Source organism: Lissotriton helveticus, chromosome 11 (genome assembly GCF_964261635.1).
Source record: "Lissotriton helveticus chromosome 11, aLisHel1.1, whole genome shotgun sequence".
Lineage (NCBI taxonomy): Eukaryota > Metazoa > Chordata > Amphibia > Caudata > Salamandridae > Lissotriton > Lissotriton helveticus.
In genome coordinates, this window is record NC_136072.1 from 1,204,304,684 (window position 1) to 1,204,327,085 (window position 22,402).

Below are 22,402 nucleotides of genomic sequence, written 5' to 3' on the forward strand. Positions count from 1 at the left end.
AAACATTGATCAGACAAGTGCTCCCATGCGATTAAATCAAAGAGACCTTGAAAATCATTCACTTTGTTACCCTTCACCCAACCATCCAGTGCTCTGCAAAAAAAAGTCACAAACTCCACATATGTATTCCCAGGCCGCTTATTACACCCCCTAAACTTCTGCCTATACATTTCAGGGGTAAGCCCATACCTGGTCATTAAAGCTTCTTTCATATGGGGATAGGATCTCTGGTCTTCAGTGGGCAAATCTAGCAGGGTGTCCCTTCCTTCGCTAAGGAACCTTCCCCATAACCCCGCTCCCCAATCCCTCTCAGGGACCCGGTGGGAAAGCATGGCTACCTCATATGCCCTAAACCACTGTCCTATGTCATCCCCCTTAAAGAACTCTTTAACTACATCTTTGGGGATGTGCACTCTTGACTCTACCTGCACCGGCGTTGTGCTGCCACCAGAGGGAGGATGATCCAAGGCTTTCTCTTTTAGACTCATCTCCCTCATTTTCATATCATACTCAAACTGGAGTTTTCTTTCTTCCAGAGCCATCTTTTTGCTTTCAAGCTCCATTTGGCCCTTCAAATTCAATTCTGCCATCTTGATCTCATGATCCCTGGTTGCCTGTCTGTCTGCCAGCTCCTCTGGCGACAGGCCTCTGCCAAAGCTAAGAACGCTGTCTGGTTTTTCCAGACCCACAGGATCCACAGGTGCATTCTGATCCTCAGGTGCCTTCCTAGATTCAATCCAGGCTCTCATGGCCTTGTAGAACTCAGGTTTGTTTCTGCATCCTGCGTGTGGAACCTTGAGTTTCCTGCAAAAATAACTCAACTGCTTCTTTGTGTAGTCATCCAGCTTTGATGCATCCCATTCTAGCCCCTGCGCACTAGAGGCTATGGACTCTCCTCCATCAATGCTGTTTGTGCCAGGCATGTTTGCAACACTAGGGATCTTCTTCTTTAGCAAAATCAAAAAATCAAAAAGTCTGTGGCTAAGTTACTGGACTGTAATCACTATGCAATGGTCAGTAGCTAAGGTAAAACACTGCAAATGTAAATTCGCGAATCCCACCGCTGCCACCAAGGTAGGAAGGGGGAGTCTCTGGTTGGCGCAGTGCAACACTGGCGACAAGCAGGGCCTCTCTCTTCCTCGTCAGGGCTGAGGGTTACCTTCAAGACAACCTCTGCTTACCCTCTAGGTAGTGTGGCTTAAGCAGTCTTAGGCTAATCTCTGGGGCATGTAGGGTTAAACATTTGCAATATTACACCATCACAACCAACCCACCACACAATGACACCAAACTGTATTTGTGAAAATATATCTCTTTATATAAATCTCAAGCAGGCTTGTAAATACAGTCTTGGTTACTTTTCAAAGCAGGTTCCAGTTACTCTTTTATCAATGTCACAGTTCTTTCTTTAGGGTTTCTTACAAATAGTTCTTATTCGGCTTATTTCCCCAAAAACGGGGATTCCAGGCTCCTCACGATACTTTTCTCCTTTCTGATTGTTAACCAGGATTCCCCCAGCTGCCCGTGGCCTCTCTGTGCCCCTTCGTTACTCCGTGATCAACATACGGGCCCGGTCGGCCTCCTCTCACGCTTCTGGCGGGGAGCGGCGGCCGGGGAATCAGTGCCTGCCTCGCCGGGCGGCGGCGCGGCTGACAGGGGGAGAGAGCGGGGGCCCTGGGAGCGCTCCACACGCAGCTCCGAGGCTGGGCGGACAGAGGGAGAGAAACAGTACCTTCGCTGGGGAGTCGGCTGGGCGCAGGTCAGCGCTGTAGTCCGCGTTGCGTTGTCTTCCGTCCGAGGTCAGGAGCGAGCGGCGGCTCGGCTCTGGCTCGGGGGTTGGCGGTGCGGCGCGGGCCGGGCTGCTCTGGACAAGCGCCTCCGGATTTCCTGACGGGAGGGCACACACAGAGGGCGGTGATCCTCGGGGCAGGCCTCTTTAGTTCCAGGCGACGATCAGGCACCCCACGCAACAGCTGTGTCAGCGGCGGCGCGTTCAGGGGCACAAGACTCGAAGGGGTGCAAGCAGGCACCGGGCGCCACCCTCTCTTCACGATGCGAGCTGCCGCTCGGGGCCAGTCACGGTGTTTAGATCAGCCGGGCTGGTCCTCACGTTGCTTCTGGGCCAGGCAGGCGGCAGTTACTTTGTTCAGAGCGTGGGCAGCTCCCAGAGTGGTGCTAGAAAGCGCGATTATCAGAGCGCGCTCTGCTTTTCCTGGAGAGGCTCGCAAAAGGGAATCAGCGTCTTGTAGTGGTTCCGCTGTCAGGGGGTAGCGCTCACTGTTCCTGGAGCGCTGGTCAGGGGGCAAGTTCACAGGCAAGCCCTTGGAGATCTTTAGCAGAGTTTGGCACAAAGTTCAATAAAAGCAAAAGTCTCTTGTAGTCTCTTCTTTTCCTCTCCTTTGGCAGCAAGGCACCAGACACAGGCCAGAGTCAGCACTCCTCCTTGTAGTCCTTCCAGGTCCTTCTCTTCGGGCAGAGTTTCTTCTGTAGCGCAAACAGGATCTAATTTACAAGGAGCAGGGCTCCTACTTTTATACCCAGTTTCTTTTGTTCTAGCAAGCCAGGGGGGCCTCTGCATAACTGCTCCAGTCTCTGAGTACTTGTTGTGGGTACTTGTGACTTCTGCATTCAGTGTGAGGGCAGGCACATCAGCCGCTCCCCAGGGGGGCGGAGCCGGCATTGAGAGGGCAGGAGTGGCCTGAGCACTTTGTTTACAAGCTTCGGTCCTTCCTGGGCCAGGTGCAGGCTGAGTCATCAGTCGCTCCCCAGGAGGGCGGAGCCAGCATTGTGGTGGCAGGGGCACAGCCTGATGCATCATTCAGGGGAAACTCCCACCACCCATTAAGGGGTCCTCCTGCTAATCACTACCTGTCAACTCCCAGCCCTGTCACTCACACACACCAGACAGTCAGATCCACATCCAAGCAGAGGCGGGCTGAAATGATTAGGCAAGCAAATGCTAACTTTCTAAAAGTAGCATTTGCAAACACAGGATATTAAAATAAACTTTACTAAAAGAAGTATTTTATTATTCTGAGTCCAGGCATACTAAACATGAATTTCTACCATGTTCCCTGAGCCTGCTGGGATTATAGAGTGTAATAATTCCAGCAGCCCATCTGGCCTAGAAGGGAACAGGTAGCCTTACAATAGTGAAAAACGAATTTGGTAGTAATTCACTATTAGAACATGCCACACACATCAGGGCAGGTTCTACCTTACACTACAATGCACCCTGCCCTCAGGCCTACTATAGGGGTGACTAACATGAAGTTAAGGGAAGGTTCAGGGGCTGGCAAGTGTGTGCACTTGCCCAGCCAGGGTGACAGTACCAGACTGCACGCAGGTTCTGCAATGGCAGACCCTAGACACATTTTAAGGCTGCTTCTGTGGGTGGCGCAACCAGCGCTGCAGGCCCACTAGCAGTATCGGCATTCACAAGCCCTGGCACTCCTGGTGCACTTTACTAGGGACTAACAGTAAATCCAATGAACCAATCATGGACATCAATCATATGTACACTTTACAGTAGGGAGCACTTGCACTGCGGCACGGGTTGGCCGTGGCGCAGTGCCCTGAGTAGCAGACACCATCAAAACATTGGAGGCACAACAGCAAAAAGTGGAAGGGAAACTCACGCCAAGGTGCCAGGTCTAACAGTGACCCTCTCCCAGACCTGCTCACTCAGAATCCTGATGATGGGTCAGTTGATGGTGTTGTCTTTTGTGGCAGCCTCACTGAACATCAGCAACAGGATTGCAGGCAAGTTCTGCAATCCTTTCGACATATGTTCTCTCTGACACCCAGCCAAACTGATTGGTGTACCCATGATGTTGACACTGGAGACAGTCTGCCTGTCAAGAGTAAAATCTACAGGCAGCCTGATCATGTTAGAGACTGCATCAAAACTGAAGTGCAGAAAATGTTGGAACTGGGAGTCATTGAGCCCTCAGATAGCCCTTGGGCTAGCCCAGTAGTTCTAGTGCCAAAGCCTCACACCCAGGGTGGTAAGAGAGAGATGAGGTTTTGCGTAGACTACAGAGGCCTCAATGCAGTCACTAAGACTGATGCCCACCCAATACCAAGAGCAGATGAGCTTATAGATAGATTGGCTTCTGCCAACTTCTTAAGCACATTTGATTTGACAGCTGGGTATTGGCAAATCAGGTTAGCTGAGGAAGCCAAACCCAAGACAGCATTTTCTACCCCTGGAGGGCATTATCAATTTGTGGTAATGCCCTTTGGACTGAAAAATGCACCTGCCACCTTCCAAAGGTTGGTGAATCAAGTCCTCACTGGGCTGGATGACTTCTGTGCAGCTTATCTTGACGATATTGCTGTCTTTAGCTCCACCTGGGAGGATCACCTGGTCCACCTGAGGAAAGTGTTAGAGGCCCTGCAAAAGGCAGGCCTCACTATCAAGGCCACAAAGTGCCAGATAGGGCAGTCACAGGTTGTATACCTGGGCCACCTTGTAGGTGGAGGCCAGGTTCAGCCACTGGAGAGTAAGATACAGGCCATCAAGGACTGGACTCCTCCAATCACCCAGACTCAGGTTCGAGCTTTCTTGGGCCTGACTGGGTACTATAGGAAGTTTGTCAGAAATTATGGGTCCATAGTGACCCCCCTTAATGACCTGACAAGCAAAAAGATGCCAAAGAAAGTTCAGTGGACAGCAAGCTGTCAGAAAGCATTCAATGACCTAAAGCAGGCCATGTGCACAGCACCTATCCTCAAGAGTCCAGATTACTCCAAGCCATTCATTGTCCAAACAGATGCTTCTGAGTTGGGTGTGGGAGCTGTTCTGTCTCAACTGAATTTTGATGGTAATGATCAGCCTATTGCTTTCATTAGTAGGAGGTTGACACCCAGAGAGAAAAATTGGTCAGCTATTGAGAGGGAGGCCTTTGCTGTGGTCTGGGCCCTGAAGAAGCTGAGGGCCTACTTGTTTGGCACTCACTTCACCATTCAGACAGACCATAAGCCCCTCTTGTGGCTAAATCAGATGAAGGGTGAAAACCCCAAACTGCTTAGGTGGTCCATTTCCCTACAGGGGATGGATTTTACAGTGGAGCATAGACCTGGGACTGATCACAGCAATGCTGATGGGCTCTCCAGGTATTTCCACTTAGAGCAAGAAGACTCACCTGGTCAAGGTTAGCTTATTGTCCCAAAGTTTGGGGGGGGGTCATGTAGGAGAGTAGGGTCTGCAATCCTATGATCACCCAGATTTTTGCTTTTTGCTGCACTGGTTTACGACTTTCCCTGGCTGTGGGCCTGCTAATCAGACCCACAGCCTAGCTGTTCTCTCTATCCAAATTGTACCCAGGTACTGAATTGGCACTGGGCCCTCTCCAAGTCCCTGTACCCAGGGCTGAGGTGCACCCAGAAGTCTCCCAGGGGCTGAAGCATGTATTATGCCACCCCTGGATTGACTAACTAAAATTGACACAACTGGCTGCACGACAGCTGGGGCAAGGTGGTGTACTCACCCTTTGCTTTAGATATAGTATACCTATATCTAACCCTAAAAATGGACACACAGATCTCCTATCAGTCACTCCTATAGCAGGCCTTAACAATCCTGAAGGCAGAGTGCTTGGAATCGTGTGAGATGGTGCTCTGGCATGAGCTGAGCCTGTCTGCGGCTTTCGGGATCCATCCCTTAGCCGTTTCCATGATATCGCATACCATATACTCTTAAGTGCATTATAATCCTCGCGGTTATGTGCCAACTCTGGTATCGCTTTATCAAAACATGTCGAGTAAGGTGTCATACGAATTGGAATACTAACCCCTCGCCAATTCTGGCGACGGGGTTAGCATTCCACCCTTCTAGAGGGACACGACATGCCTGTAACCTATAACCCGGTTAAAAGTCAGACAGAGCCTTAGCATCCACAAAATGGATGCTGCCACCGAGACACAAGTCTGCCCTCCTGCTGCTGGGAGTCCTCCCAGAGCAGGAGATAAGGACAAAGGGTTTCCTGCCAGGGGCGGTGCCAGCACCGTCCCAGACAGGGTTTTGTGTATTGTAGGTAGGCAGGGCTTTAGAGGAAGGTGACTGCACGTGGCACCCCGGTGCTCACTGTGCATAGGCTGGCTGGAACCAGTTCCAGGGTCACTCCAGACCCTGTGCTGGGGAAAAGCCCGCCAAGGAAGTGGGTGTAACCACCCCCCTCCTAGTCCCACCCATAGGGCAGGACTTAGTCGCGTGCCAGCCCCTTTTTACAGGATAAAGGTAGAGACTGGCCCCCTTCCAAATCAGATCATCTTTGAATCCTGAAACTACTTTCTGCGAAAGGAACTCAAGACTTCTTCCTAAGATTTCTCCCTTGTGACTAAGGAGTAGTCACCCTGCATCCGCAGGCACCATCCAAGAACACTGCGGTCTGCTGTAAGTCCTTCCTCCGGAATCCGACTGCCCAGCTCGACGAGAACCGGCTTCCCTGGCACCTCTGACCTCTACCCACCTCTACAGCCCAGCTGAGAACCGTGGGTGCGACGAGACCTCAAGGGACCGGCCATCTGCAAGACTGCACGACTTCTTTCCAGCAAGCCCGCCGAGTAATCTACTGGTGAGTGCTTTGGGGTCCGAGAAGCCCCGACTCTGAGCAGCTCCAGCTCCGAAGTGCAGCCCCCCAGCATCTCCACGATCTGCGTGGGGCCCTTCTGCTTTCCGCCGCTCACCGCGTTGTTTGGCTACTAGCCCGTTGGCTTGTGGCCTTCCTGACGACGCCCGACGACATTTCTGCTGCTGGTCTGGTTGCTCCAGACTGGCCCTTGCTCCCTTCCAGAAGAGGAGCACCTTGGACCCTCCTGGTCCACTCAAGACGCCATTTTGAGTCCACCGCGTGGGCTTGAATTAGCCAAGGCTTGTTGCCCAATCCTGGGTAACTTCGACGCCAACGACTTCATCCTTCGTGGGACAGCTCGCACCTCCATCCTGGTCGCCGACAACGCCTCCTGGTCCGAGAGACTGCAGAGCCCAGCAGTGCCCACTCACCTGACTGCGGTGACTTCACCCGGTGCCATCCTGGTGCCCACTTAATCACTGGCTAGTGATTCAAGAACTTGGTCCCCTCTGCTTTCAGGTTTTCTTCTTCCTTGATCCAGGCTTGGATCCATCGAACTTTCCTTCACTGGTCGCCTGCCAGCAACTTCTTCCTTCCAGGCTCCTGGTCCGGCAACGAGATCCCCGACGTCTTTTCAGACCTATGCAGCTGCAGCCCCTGGGCTAGGTAACTTCGGCACTCCGGTGTCCCAGCATAGCCTCACTATCCAAGGGTCAGGATCCACTGTCGTTCTCTCCCTACCAGGTCGGGTTCGCCCGTGAACACTAACTTTGTGAATTCTAGCTTCCATAGACTTTGTCCCGCATCCCGCGTGAGAGTGCACACTCTGCACCCGAGTCCCCTAGGCCTCCTAGTAGTAATCTAACGATTCCCTAGTCCAGTCCTAGCGATTCCAAAGCCTATTAGAACTGTTACTTACCTGCTAGTAATTCGCATTCCACTTTTTAAGTATATGGTTTTTCGTGCCCCTCGGGCATTTGTGTATAACGTGCTAACTTAAGTATTTTCGTAAGAGTTTTGTTGTGTGCTTAGCTCCCTGTCTCATAAAGAGCCAGGGTAGTCTTGTTATAAATAAATACACTGTTTATTTTCATAACAACTTGTGTGGTGTCCTTTCACTGGGTGTTCAAGGGGTAATGTGATGGTAAAACAGCTGGCTTAACACGCCCTCTAGAGTCTTAGCCTTAGACTGCTCGTATCCATGCTACTAGGATAGCTGGTCTATAAGGTTGACTTACAACCAATCATCAATAAGGGTTGTTTGGACTGATATATAGTGATCACTAGAATAGTGAGCACTGCACATCAGGCCAACTTCTCACACAAACCCAGTGTCTGGAGAGGTGTCCAGGCCACTGGCCTCCCCAAGGTCTCCTGTCCAGTCCTCCTGAGACTGACACTCCCTGGTCAGAGGGTCCTCAGACCCCTCCCAGTCCTCTTCATCACCCATCTCCTGAAATTCAGGGTTTTCAACCAATGGGGCCTGTTCATAAAAGTGAAATTCACCAAACGACGTCTGGAGCGGCGCCCAACGGGGCCGTTCTGACGGCTGAACAGGAACGAAGGTATGACCGGGGCCGACGCCGCCCGAGGACGGCGCCAGAGGCAACACCTGAGGGTCCGACACCGGGGAGGTCGTCTGATCCACCGGCGACGATCCCGAACCCGAAGGAGGACCAGCGGCGTCCTGCGGCGCCGGGCCCGAAGGCGCCGGCGGCGTCGGAACAACTGGACCCCTCAGCGCCGGGCCCGAAGGCGCCGGCGCCGGCGCCGGCGGGATAATGGGGGCCTGCGTCGCCGGGCCCGAAGGCGTCGGCGGCGGCGCGGCCGAAGCACCCGACGGCGTCGGGGCCGGAGCCGCCGACCCGCTAGGGCCCCCAGACGGGTCCGCTGGGCCCGAAGGCGCCGCGGAGTCCGTCGGAGGAGAGAGTTTCCTCATGGCCATGAGGAAGCGCTCGATCTCCTCCGGCGTCGCGTTCCGCCCAGGGACCGGAGGGTGTGGAGCTGCACGCGGCGCCCGCGACTCTGACGGAGCCGCGTGGGTGGTGTCACCCGAACCCCCGGCCGCATCGCGCGAGCGTCGGGGGAAGTCCGAGGAGCGATGACGCCGCTTGGACTTCTTGTGCCTCTTACCTGACGACGACTTCGACCCGGAGGAGTGCGGCCTACTCTCGGAGCTGTGGTGGCTTCGACCCCGCGACCTGTCCCTCGACCTCCCATGGGATCGGGACCTCTCACGGCGCGGGGCCGACTGCCGGAGCTCGAGGCGCCTACGGGACCGCTCCCGCCTGGCCTTCAAGGAGAGGGCCCGGCAGTCAGAGCAGGCCTTGTCGTCGTGGTCGACGCCCAAACAGGACAAACAGACGCGGTGAGGATCCGTGACCGACATCAGACGGCCGCAATCGTCACAGTGCTTGAAGCCGGGCATCCCTACGGCACCGTTCGGAGTCGAGAGACTTCGAAAAGCAATCAAAAAGGATCAAAAAAGTTAGTAAAAAATGACTAGGGTTACTGCTTTTTCCAGATCTGCGCTTGCTGGCGCGGAAAAAAGAAGAACTGACGTCAGCACGCGGAGGCGGCATCTAAGTACTCCGACGACGTCATCACGGCGCCCACGACGCCGATGACGGACGCGGAGCCGCAGACGACGCCTACCGACGCGCAAGGGTACTGCTACGCAAAGGTTTCCGGATCCAGTCTGACGCCTGGGGATATTCTAAGGTAAGGAATCTAATACTAACGTGTCTCTTTCAGATGTATGTGTTGGGCGTTACTTATTTTGTGTAGTTGTGACATCCGGTATTTCGAACAGATAAAGCTGCTCTAGCCAGACCTACAAGTCAGGACTGCTGTAGAATGTTTTGAGGGCACATGGAGTCCAAGGATAAATGGAGCAGAATGCATATGCCAATGATGGCAGCGTGTCAGCATTAGGAGATATTTGATCAGGTCACATTTTCACTGTCTGCAAAATGTTTTGCAACTTTCTAGCATGAATACACCCAAGAATGTAGAGAGCATTTTGTATACAGCTATCAACAGCAGCATTGCAGCATAACGCCTTCAGCAACCTGTATAGCATGCCCTCGTCAAAGACGTTCCCATATCACACACAATAGACGCGGAGGAAAGAATCTCGAAGAAGGACCAGAAATTGGAGAACAACACTAAGCGGCGCAAAGGTAAGGACGAGGTGGGGAGAGTGGGGAGGAGACAGGCAGAAAGTCGCGGTGGGACTTATCAGAAGGCAGGAACAGAGTTTGGTACACAGACGAGATCTAGGGGAATGCAAAACACAAAAAACACCCCACACTTTGACAAAGCTAATCGTTTTTATTTTTGTATAAATACATTTTTACCTATGTTTAAAAGGAGGAAAACATGGGGGAGTCAGCTGTGAAAGAGAACTGCAAACATTGAATAGGTACAGCACAGGCCGCAGCAATAAGTCGTCCTGACTTACAAACAGGACAGGTGAAGCATGAAAGATGAAGCACAAGAGACGGTTGTTGGCGCTATATAAAACTGCAGAATAAACAGGGACAATACTAGATAGCACAATGCTCTAGTGTTTTTTATTAACAGTACTTTGTTTTAATCATTCGAGGTGGTAAAGCACCTTGGAAAGAATCGGATATTTTGATAATCAAATGCGAATGTCGGTATTGGAACCTGTGGCCACTGGTCGAATTTCTCCACCTTTCTTATTCATCTGCGATAATGAGCTAAATAAAGCATGTGCCTCAGTGAGGATATTATATTGGAAATACAACTTCATGTGACATTAGATATTCCGAAAATACATTTTATTTTTCAAAGTGTGAACTTGCAGGAAAAATGTGCACCCCCCCAGTAACGATTTCGTTTCGCAGAGGGCAGTGGTTGTTTGGAGGTGTTATTTTACCGGTAGGTGCGCACGAGATCGCAGCCGCATCCGGAGGAGGAGTGTATACAATGTGTAGTGGTGACCCTTCGCTTTTCACCAGCAGCTTCCTTTGTCTGCAAGCGACAGGTGTCACCAACAGTGGGTAAATTGTTGAGTTTGGAAGGAACCTGAGCACACAAGCACTTCTAATCCCGGCGCAGGCACTTCAAGAAGACATCTTGTGGTTTTGGGCAGATCAGTGTGCCTCAGATTGTCTTAGATGTTATCAGTCTCGGAGATCACGGAAACCCTCTCCAGCCTGAGGCCAGGAGCATAAGCTGCTCACCGGCCACCTTGCCCCGATGAAGCCCGGGCTCTCTCCCGTCACACCGACCCAACTTAGGATTCGCCGGTGTTCGCTCTCTTTAGGAGCTGGAAGAGTGCTCGGGTGAACTCTCAAATCTCCTTTCCTAAACGAATGTCCCTCCTTAAAGCCTGCGTCCAAACGGTTTGCCATAGCCAGGGCTCTGTGCCCCGTCCGTAGGCACGGTTTCTCCCACCACCATGGCCGGGCCTCCCCCGTACCCAGAGCCACTCTATCGGCTGAACTCTGCCCGGAGCTCATCCTCCCAAGTCTGCTTCCACCTCAACGTCAGCCCCAGGAACACCTAGGCCCCGCCCGAGCACGTGCCCTGGGCGTACTGACGTCAGCGCCGTAGTAGACCAGAGGAAGAAAAAAAACAGCCGGAAGATTTGCCTGTGAGCTAGCGGGGCTCCCGTGCTCGTGGAGAGCCCCGCCTGCTGCAGAGGGAGAGAGGGACACACCGAAAGAGCCCGGTTAGTGTGGGGGGAAGATGTGTGCGTGTCTGTGTGTGTGCGCATGTGCGCGTGCGTGCATGCGTGTCTATGTGTGTGCGAGTGTTTCTGCATTTCATTTCTAATTGGGGGCGTTAACCGAAAGCCAAAGCGCGCCCACACAGCATGCAGCCAGCAGCAAAAGTGCGCTCACAGGGGCAAATCTGAGACACAAAAAGCGCGTGGCCGACTCGTGTCTCACATTCCCAGAAGTCGGCAACATAAGTTGTCGAGCTTGGACGCATGCTTCGCATGCTTTTCCAGCTCGACCTAAAAAGGGTGATTACCAGACAACCCTCAAGGACCACATCAAGATATGGTCATGAATTGGAACAAAATTGGGGGATCCTCCCTGCTTTGGTGGATTAACTTACGAGTGTATCCTATTTTCGTTCTTTCCTTTAGTTTGGACAGATATGAGGATTTACCTACATCTATGAGTATAACTTTCATAGAGTAAGGAATGTTTTGGGGATTGGAGCATTAGTCAGGTGGGAAGACGAAACAGTTGGTATCCTTTAGTTATTTATTTATATATATATATATATATATATATATATATATATATATATATATATATATATATATATACGGATTAGGTGCCTAATATTATTCTTCTTTTATTATAGATATATACAATACTTGAATCTGTGCGTGCAGCCTGAACAATTATAAGAGACACACTATTCAAATGAGTGTATACTTAGAATGCGATTATTTTCGCATATTTCTAATACCACTTATAGTCTTTAGATTTCGTGTGAATCATCTCCCAAGAGTGAAATAAACCAAGTTAGACTGGACTAATGTAACTACGAAGTCTGTGAAGTTGGATAACTTTTTTACTGGTAATATTCTAGCACGAGTAATTATTATCCATCGGCCTGGACACTGGCAGGAGTAATAAGGGGTTTATTGCGTATGTTGTGTTGGTGATTTGTTGACTTTGGATACATTCTTCCTGGTCGATAGTAGGGAGGAGATTGCCTGTTTAAAAGGGAGAATTCATCTATTTGACCTTTGAGGTGCATATTGTCCACATTTACCTCCATTACTGGGCTTAATGGAGACCTCATGATCTTGGTGGCGTTTTTGTGTTATTCTGTTCATCTCTCTCGTGTATGAACTAAAAGCATACTATGATCTTTACTATTTTGCTGTTATTGGTGATATTTATTTTTCTTTGGACGAGGGTCTACCATGTTTTGTTTTTTTAGATATAAGATGTCTGATATATGTCATCTTATGTTTGAAATGCAGCCCTGATGAAGTCATTGGCAAATGTGGAAGCCTGACGAAACGCGTGTTGGCTGCGTACGGATGTAATGGAGTTTTTGAAACATCATAGATAATAAAGAAGAATTTTGCATTGGATTTTACAGCCTTTGGATTATATTTCTCAGTCAAGATTAGACAATGGAACATTAAAAGACTATACTTTTTCCTTAATTGAGAAATGGACCTTGAAGGAAGCGATCAATACAAGTGATCGTATGATTACGGTTGTATATTTAGGATGCTTTAATTGCTGTTTTTCACGGAGATTGTTATATTGACTTTACAATACCTGTATTCTTATTAATTTTTGGAGCGCAGGGAGGATCCCCCAATTCTGTAATGGTGGCTTTTGATACTTGAACAGGCTTCGTAGTCCCTTCGTAGGACCTCCTTTTCTCCTGTGTCAACCTCCCATGAGGACTGCCCCCGTTACATGTGTTGTTACTCGGTTTTAATGATAGTCTGTGAGCACGGCCGCCACGCTTTATCACACAGCATGGTAGAAATAGACAAGTTTCTCCCGGGCACCTGATCCGTGTCCAGTGCACGTGCTCCAGCTTTGACGGTAACTATAGAACCTTCAATGGAGCTCCGGAGCACAGCGATCGTGTTTATAGTGCCTGGTTAGTATCTTTATTAGTCTTTTACCTGGAAAGTAAAGTTGTTCGATTTACTGTCCTTGCCGTCCCCGTAGGTAGAGTTGGGTTGCACATGTTTGGCGTCTTTCCATGGTTAATCCTGCTTGTCTTGGGTTTCATGTCTGCCAACACTGCCTACCTTCCGTCAGTGCGCGGGCTCCAGCAGCAGGAATGGAAAAGTGCTCACAACATGGAAACCTGCCATCCGGGCCCCAGCCAGTCCATCCATACTGCTAAGCCAGCGCTCAGGCCGAGGCCAGCCTGAAGACACCAGCGTGCCCCTTGAATGGGATCAGGGCTGGCCAACACCCCTTTCAGGTTGCTGCTCATTTTCTCTTTTTATTTAAATTAAAGCTTCACAATCAATCAAACAGCATTCACTCTTTAATCTCTCTGTGCCGTCTCTCCCCACCCCCAGCCACAACGCTGCTTGCTATTAGTTGCTTTCCACCTTTGCTGATGTCATAGGTCACCACAACAGCTCACTGTTGCCATTGGCTCCCTGGTGCCTGTACCTACCAGACAACTGGTGTCGTGCCACTCAGGCGGCTCAGCAAGGAGCATACTCCCAGCTGCTCCAAGCAGCTCCAAAACCAGCTGCGACTGGTTTCTCCCCCACCCTGCACCCTGAGACAAAGGGATTTCATGTATAAAAAGGGGATGTGTCCCCTTACAATTTGTTCTCTTCTTGATCCTATCTAGAGGGGGGCTGCTGCTGTGGCTGGGCGCCAGGAGGACCGCCACTTGGACTGCCTCCCTGCCTGGAGGGCCAGTGAGCTGGCTCTGAGCCCAGCCTTGCCCCCCCCCACCTTCCTGAAGGACTTGGTTGCTGACTTTTGGGGGCCTGAACTTTCCCCTGGAGCTAGGGAGCGCTTTGCCCTTGCTGTGAATCCCCTAAGCGCTTGGTAGCGCTTTATTGCTCCCTTAAGCGCCGGGAAGCGCTGTGCTCGTCTCTGGCGCTGGGAGTGCTTTTTGTTGCCTCTAAGCGCAGGGAGCGCTTTAATTTTCATTAGCGCTTTGGGAGCGCTCTATTTATCTTTAAAGTCGGTGCCCACCCGGCAGTGCCCCGTGAAATTGTCCCCGCCGCCGCCCGGACCACAGCAGGAAGTCAGGCAGGACGGGGGCGGGACCGTGGGACACCCGGAAGTGCTCTCTTCAAAACCGGAAGCGGACGGGAGCCCACCCGCGCTCCGGTGAGACGAGGAGAGGAGGAAACCCCGCAGCCGCAGCGCGGGGAGAAGGAGCCGCCTGTCCCGCAGCGAGGCTCCCGCGGTGTAGGAGAGCCCCGCAGTCACCGGCGAAGAGGACCGCGACCGCCGGAAGGAGCCCCCGCCTGCAGATGTGCCGGTAAGTGAAGCCGGCTGGGCAGGAGCTCCGAGTCCAGGGCAGCTTAGAGAGAGGGGGGACGTCGGGGCACATTGCCGGTGCCCGCCCCCCCTCCAGTGTGTACAGCCTGTTGAGGCTCCGGGGGCATTTGGTTCTTCTCTAGTCCCCCACTGAGGGATCCAGCGTTGTGGGCCCCATTTGTTCGAGCCCACGAGGCTCAGGGGGCACCTCTTTGATTTCGAGTCCCCCAGAGAGGGACTCCAACGTCTGGCCACATCATCTTAAAGCCTGCGAGGCTCGTGGGGGCAGTTGGTTGTGTCGAGTCTCCCGTGAGAGACTCCAACGATTGCAGGGGCAGTTGTTTCTTTCTGAGTCCCCAGGAGGGGGGCTCCAATGAAGGGGCACATTGTTATTTAGAGCCCCCAAGGCTCCTAAGGGCCCAGTAAATTGTTTCAGAGCCTGCAAGGCTCCCACATCGTTTTTGCGCTATTGTTCCTTTTAGGAGCCCAGAGGAGATTTCCAGCTGCCCAGCACTTCGTGGGCAGCTGCCACGTTTAGGCCCCTGACACTGGGACACAGGGCGTCCTGGCCCCAACAAGGCCAGTTGGCTAATGTGATTTTTGTGCAATTGTGTTCTTTGATACACCTCTGAATGGTTTTAGGCATCATGTGTTTTCCTTCCCTGCACCTCTGAATGTGTTTTATTGCGTCATGTGCCTGGTTCCTTACACCGCTGAATGTATGTTATGCATCATGTGTTATGTTCTTATACCCCTACAGGTATTGTGATACTTAGGTGGTTGTTTTTCTCCTAGTGCAGGTGGTGCTAGTGAGGTCCTGGTTCCCTGCGCAATATTTTCCTAAGGTGGTTAGGGTTGCGTAGGTGGTACTTACCTGTTACCAGTAGTTACTGGTTGTGTGCTACAGTGATTTATATTCTATGTTCTAAGTGCTAATTCTACCAAGTGCTAAGTTCTTAAAAGTGCTGATTCCCGACAGTGGTCCAGGTGGCCCTGTCTTGTACATATCCCCTGTAAATTCTGCCCGTGCCTGTTGGCACAGTGTAAAGTGTGTGTTTTTATCTAATGTGTTTTGGTGTAATACAAAGGCTATTTTTACATATAACCTTGTGTGGAGTTTCCTTTGTGGTGGGTCCTGGGTGTTGTTGCTGGGGTGCGTGCGCAAATACTTAACTCACATCGCCTCCAGGTTTAGCCTTGCTGCTCGCGCCATGTTACCTAGAGGGTGAGCAGGGGTTATCTTGGCGTGTAACTCCCTTGCCTTGACGTGGGAGTGGTGGTCTCTGACTGACTTTGGCGCAAGCCCTGGCCAGCCGGGGATCCAATTTCTAACATCTCTAAAGTGTCACAGGATCTGAATGATACTTTTTGGGTGGGTTGGGACATGCTGTCCAGTCAGAATATGTAGGTATCTGAATTAAGTAATAGTCTGGAAGAAAATCCCTCTAAAGAGCTGAGAGAAAAATAGTAGAATGAGCAGAACTCAAACAGACTCCCGTCACATGGCGTGCGGTAGAAGATCGGAGGGATTCAGCCTCTCTTGGGAGTGTTCTAGAGGGTGCGGTCGCCTGATGGGCTAAAGTTTGCAAGTTTAGTCGTTTTTGAAAAAGGACATAGATAGGCTATGAAACCTACTGGCCATTGCCACAGGTAATGATTCAAACAGGTGATTCAATAAAATATCCAATACTAGAGAATATTGATCATCAACAAGTTCAAGCCACGACCCTCTGATAGACAACATGCAAACTATATAATAGTACATGTGCCCAACACAGCTCCAATATGCCTTTAATCGACTATTATAGTAGACCGTAGAACACGCTACCTCCGACTGCCTTGCACACATAATTCTGTGAGTCATTGACGTGCCTAACATCCTAGAAGCTGCGCAAGCCTTCCGGTACAGCCTCTGGACTCACCCATCCCACTTGAAGAACTTTCACCCCCACCTCAAGAAAGTTACGGCATCCACCTGAAAAAGGATCATATCCATTGTTACTACAGAAAGCACCTCTTCACAAGCCAAAGGAGACTGCAGTTTGCTATGGGATCCGATTGGAACGTGCTAAATCTCATTTCTAGCACACAGGTCATCCATAGGGTCTCTCGGCGCTATGAAGATGAGAATTCACCAAAGCATTCTGTAAAGAGCAGAGCTGTCAGATCTTGTGAAACCGAGACCAGAGCCGACCTACTCTGGAAGGAGAAGGAGTCAACAGCAGGGAACGAGCACCCTCTGAGTGAGGCTTCTTGATCCATCGCTGGGGTCGAGTGCAAAGGTCTGCTGAAACGACACCAGCTGAGAGATTGAGCCCTGTGGACAATCCACGGATCTCGAAGGATGTTCTGGCTCCTTAAAGACAGGCCCAGTAGGACCCGATCTAGGCCCGCTGACTGCCAACACAACAGCTGCTTCAGAGCCTAAACCAGGCATGTTACGGCCTTAGGGAGTAAAGCTGTCTGTATTTCTGTCAGGCAGAAGCTGAAGTCCTTACACAAGATGCACCATGTCTTCTAGGGTACCATGACTGGTCCTCATCCGACGGCCCCTCCGGGGACCTGCGTTCTGATGCTTGTCCTTCACGGACTATTCTTGCAAATGATATGTGACCCAAAGCCTGAAACAAACGGCCCCTCTTTCTATGCTCCAGCCACCGTCACCAGAGCTGTGGGGAGCGCGCGCTTCAGTCCACCCCCTGGTCCCTCAGGAGGGTCTCAGAGCCACCCTGATGGGTGGGCGCCTGAGCTTAACCTTTTCCATGCTAATGACAAGGTGAACTCGTCATGTAGAATGGGATCTTGGAAATTTCAGCACCCAGCGGGAATTGCCTTAGCAGCCAAGGTGTTAAGAAATAAAGGAATCAATCAACTAATCAACTTGTAGACACTGTTCAACCGAAGCAGGACGTCCAGCTCACGGCCTGATATGTTTATGGCTTCAAGAGAGATGGGACAAGAGGGTGAACACGGAGGTCAGTATTCCTCGAGCCAGAGATCTGACGTGAGTTTAGAGCAGGCCAGCTGCTTACCTTCCTTCCTTCCTTCGCCTCCAGCATGGACCTCTGAAGGGCCATTGCCGCAGGGTGTCTGCCTCCAGCCATCGCAGGATGTGTGCATTAAAATCACAAATGCATAGCTGAGGCGATGAGAGTGAACGGGAGCAGCTGGCATTAAAGAGAGTGGTGAGAGTGCAGTGACCTCGGGGTGCAAGGGGGCAGAAGCCCATCGAGTAGAACCATAAGGAAGACCACAAGAAGTTACCTATTCAGTCAGTAGCAGCCAATGGCGAGTGCCCAAGCAGGCCAGCAGGCACCAGGACACGTGTCAGTCATACCTAGTAACTGCCAGGTATAGCCTTAATGCTTCACAAAGGGGTGACAATCTACAGAATGTGGGGGTGCACTGAACATGGAGATATGGCGTCCAGCCTCTGCTTTTGTCAAGTTGTACAGGTGGTGAAGCTTGTGGTGAAGCCTGAGGGAAGCTTGCAGTGAAATGCGCAGTGAAGCACGCAGTGAAGCGCACAGTGAAGCACGCAGTGAAGCGCGCAGTGAAGCGCGCAGTGAAGCGCGCAGTGAAGCTTACGGTGACGCTTGCAGTGAAGCACGCAGTGAAGCGCGCAGTGAAGCGCACAGTGAAGCGCGCTGTGAAGCGCGCTGTGAAGCGCGCAGTGAAGCACGCTGTGAAGCACGCTGTGAAGCCTGCGGTGAAGCCGGAGGTGAAGCCGGAGGTGAAACCTGCGGTGAAGCCTGCACTGCAGTGAAGTGTGCAGTGATGCTTGTAGTGAAGCCTGCAGTGAAGCTTGCAGTGACGCTTGCAGTGATGCTTGCAGTGAAGCGCACAGTGAAGCACACAGTGAAGCACACAGTGAAGCACACAGTGAAGCACACAGTGAAGTGTGCAGTGAAGCTTGCAGTGATGCTTGCAGTGAAGCCTGTAGTGAAGCTTGCAGTGAAGCTTGCAGTGAAGCTTGCAGTGAAGCCTGCAGTGAAGCCTGCAGTGACGCTTGCAGTGAAGCCTGCAGTGAAGCCTGCTGTAACACTTGCAGTGAAGCGTGCAGTGAAGCTTGCAGTGAAGCTTGCAGTGAAGCCTGCAGTTACGCTTGCAGTGAAGCTTGCAGTGAAGCTTGCAGTGAAGCTTGCAGTGAAGCCTGCAGTGAAGCCTGCAGTGAGGCGCGCGGTGAAGCGTGCAGTGAAGCATGCGGTGAAGCGTGCAGTGAAGCGTACAGTGAAGCGTGCAGTGAAGCGTGCGGTGAAGCGTGCAGTGAAGGGTGCAGTGAAGCGTGCAGTGAAGCGTGCAGTGAAGCGTGCAGTGAAGCGTGCAGTGAAGCTTGCGGTCAAGCTTGCAGTAAAGCTTGCTGTGAAGCCTGAGGGAACCTTGCGGTGAAGCCTGAGGGAAGCTTGCGGAGAAGCCTGAGGGAAGCGTGCGGTGAAGCATGCAGTGAAGCGCGCAGTGAAGCTTGCAAACAAGCGTGCAGTGAAGCTTGCGGACAAGCACGCGGTGAAGCACGCTGTGAAGCACGCGGTCAAGCACGCGGTCAAGCACGCGGTCAAGCACGCGGTCAAGCACGCGGTCAAGCACATGGTCAAGCACATGGTCAAGCACGCGGTCAAGCACGCGGTCAAGCACACGGTCAAGCACACGGTCAAGCACACGGTCAAGCTTGCAGTGAAGCTTGTGGAGAACCTTGCGGTGAAGCCTGAGGGAAGCTTGCGGTGAGGCGTGCGGCGAAGCACGCGGGAAGCTCACATCTCATCTCAGTATCAGCACACAGCACACCTCAAGATGTGGACTGTCAATCAACGCAAAGCCTCCAGGCAGACCCCACCCACACACTACAAGGAGAAGACATCTTACGTTGACTCCAAAGTCTGGGGAGGTGGCACTCCATACGGCCCCGATGCTCGCCGCCGCCAGCATGGCCTCCAGGGTGTGGACACTGTTCGGCATGTACCCTGGAAGAAGGAGACAAAGAGTGAGCACCTTACAGGAATCCCTCTGCAGGCCTGGAGGGTCGAAGGGCCGTGTGCTTCACTGTGGGCATGCGTGCACTTCCAAACAGCCACACACTCCACCTCGAACCTGCTTATACAATTTAAGAAAGATGTCAATGACATTCATGGCCGAAAAGAAACAATATTTAAAAGATAACAATGCCTGGACAAACAGAAAAGAAAAGGAAAAAGAAAGTCACAGAAAGCAAAAACAAGCAATGAAAGATGCTTCTATCACAACAGCACACTGGGGTGGATGGGCACTAGAAAAAAAACCCTGTGGCCTGAGATTGGTGGGCACTGGGGAGTCCAGAAGGGTTATGGGGCCACCACAGTGCCCTCATGCAGTGCTCTAAGCTGCAGAGACCAGAACAGGAACAAGTTGAGGTCCACTCTGGAGGGCCCTTGGAGGGAAGGGGGAGTTCATCGGAGACCACCCCCTGCGCCCCGTTCTGGGTGTGGGAGTCTTCTTAAGGCCCAAAGGGTCAGTGCTGTGGCCACCAGGCCACCCTGGCACACTCCAGACTCCGTCATCGCCAGGCCGCCCTGGAACCCTTCAGACTATCACCAGGCCGCCCTGTCACACTCCAGAATCTGTCATAGCCAGGTCGCCCTGGCACACTCCAGACTCTCTCATCACCAGGCCACCCTGGCACACTCCAGACTCTCTCATCACCAGGCCACCCTGGCACACTCCAGACTCTCTCATCACCAGGTCGCCCTGGCACACTCCAGACTCTCTCATCACCAGGCCGTCCTGGCACACTCCATACCCGGTCATCACCAGGCCACCCTGGCACACTCCATACCCGGTCATCACCAGGCCACCCTGGCACACTCCAGACTCTGTCATCACCAGGCAGCTGCCGGCTCAGCCTCAGCATGTGAGCAGCATTCACTCATCCTGGGCACCATGCTAGAGAATATCTGAGCCTCGCAGCAGTACACCAGCTGGCCACACGGTGGCAGCATCCGACCATCAATCGCAGGGTGTGTGGGCAGCAGAGCTAGTGAAAGTGATGATAAAACTGGCAACAACCCTGGACCAGGATTAAAATCAGGGAACTCCCGGAACCCACCACATGCACCAGCCCTGCTGCCCTCCCTGCCATGAGCTCATCACTGGGGTATTTACTGTACCCTCCTTTACATAAGAAACACCCCGGAGCCCCCCCCCCCCCCTCAGAGGGGGTGGACCCATAGGAGGAGATTCACGATGATGAAGCATGCCACCTCTGATGGGGAGAAATCCGCCCTTTTAAAAGGGAGAACCATCTCTGCACACACTGTCCCCTCTGCTCACACTGTCCCCTCTGCTCATGCACTGTCCCCTCTGCACAAGACACACTGTCCCCTCTCTGCTCCCACTGCCCTGTCTCTGCTCACACACTGTTCCTTCTGCACAAGACACTGTCCCCTCTCTGCTCACACACTGTTCCCTCTGCACAAGACACACTGTCCCCTCCCTGCTCACACACTGTTCCCTCTGCACAAGACACACTGTCCCCTCTCTGCTCACACTGTCCCTTCTGCACAAGACACACTGTCCTCTCTCTGCTCATGCACTGTCCCCTCTGCACAAGACACACTGTCCCCTCTCTGCTCACACTGTCCCCTCTGCACAAGACACACTGTCCCCTCTCTGCTCATGCACCGTTCCCTCTGCACAAGACACACTGTCCCCTCCCTGCTCACACACTGTTCCCTCTGCACAAGACACACTGTCCCCTCCCTGCTCACACACTGTTCCCTCTGCACAAGACACACTGTCCCCTCTCTGCTCACACTGTCCCCTCTGCACAAGACACACTGTCCCCTCTCTGCTCACACTGTCCCCTCTGCACAAGACACACTGTCCCCTCCCTGCTCACACACTGTTCCCTCTGCACAAGACACACTGTCCCCTCCCTGCTCACACACTGTTCCCTCTGCGCAAGACACACTGTCCCCTCTCTGCTCACACTGTCCCCTCTGCACAAGACACACTGTCCCCTCTCTGCTCACACACTCTCCCCTCTGCACAAGACACACTGTCCCCTCTCTGCTCATGCACTGTCCCCTCTGCTCATGCACTGTCCCCTCTGCACAAGACACACTGTCCCCTCTCTGCTCACACTGTCCCTTCTGCACAAGACACACGGTCCCCTCTCTGCTCACACTGTCCCCTCTGCACAAGACATACTGCCCCCTCTCTGCTCACACTGTCCCTTCTGCACAAGACACACTGTCCTCTCTCTGCTCATGCACTGTCCCCTCTGCACAAGACACACTGTCCCCTCTCTGCTCACACTGTCCCCTCTGCACAAGACACACTGTCCCCTCTCTGCTCACACTGTCCCCTCTCTGCTCACACTGTCCCCTTTCTGCTCACACTGTCCCCTCTGCACAAGACATACTGCCCCCTCTCTGCTCACACTGTCCCTTCTGCACAAGACACACTGTCCCCTCTCTGCTCATGCACTGTCCCCTCTGCTCACACTGTCCCCTCTGCACAAGACATACTGCCCCCTCTCTGCTCACACTGTCCCTTCTGCACAAGACACACTGTCCTCTCTCTGCTCATGCACTGTCCCCTCTGCACAAGACACACTGTCCCCTCTCTGCTCACACTGTCCCCTCTGCACAAGACACACTGTCCCCTCTCTGCTCACACTGTCCCCTCTCTGCTCACACTGTCCCCTCTCTGCTCACACTGTCCCCTCTGCACAAGACACACTGTCCCCTCTCTGCTCACACTGTCCCCTCTCTGCTCACACTGTCCCCTCTCTGCTCACACACTGTCCCCCTCTGCTCACACACTGTCCCCTCTGCACAAGACACACTGTCCCCTCTCTGCTCATGCACTGTC

The 22,402-nt window shown here is 52.4% G+C and overlaps 1 protein-coding gene across 1 annotated transcript in view; it reads right to left on the minus strand.

Annotated features, from left to right (window-relative positions):
• The window catches only part of AACS (acetoacetyl-CoA synthetase), a 153,003-nt gene extending 133,483 nt beyond the window's left edge, over positions 1-19,520 (minus strand). Inside the window, exon 1 of the mRNA XM_078668027.1 lies at positions 19,418-19,520. Coding sequence (XP_078524153.1) covers positions 19,418-19,510 — 93 coding nt within the window. The 5' untranslated portion in view covers positions 19,511-19,520. The remainder of the gene's footprint in view (positions 1-19,417) is intronic.
• Positions 19,521-22,402: the final 2,882 nt, after the last annotated feature.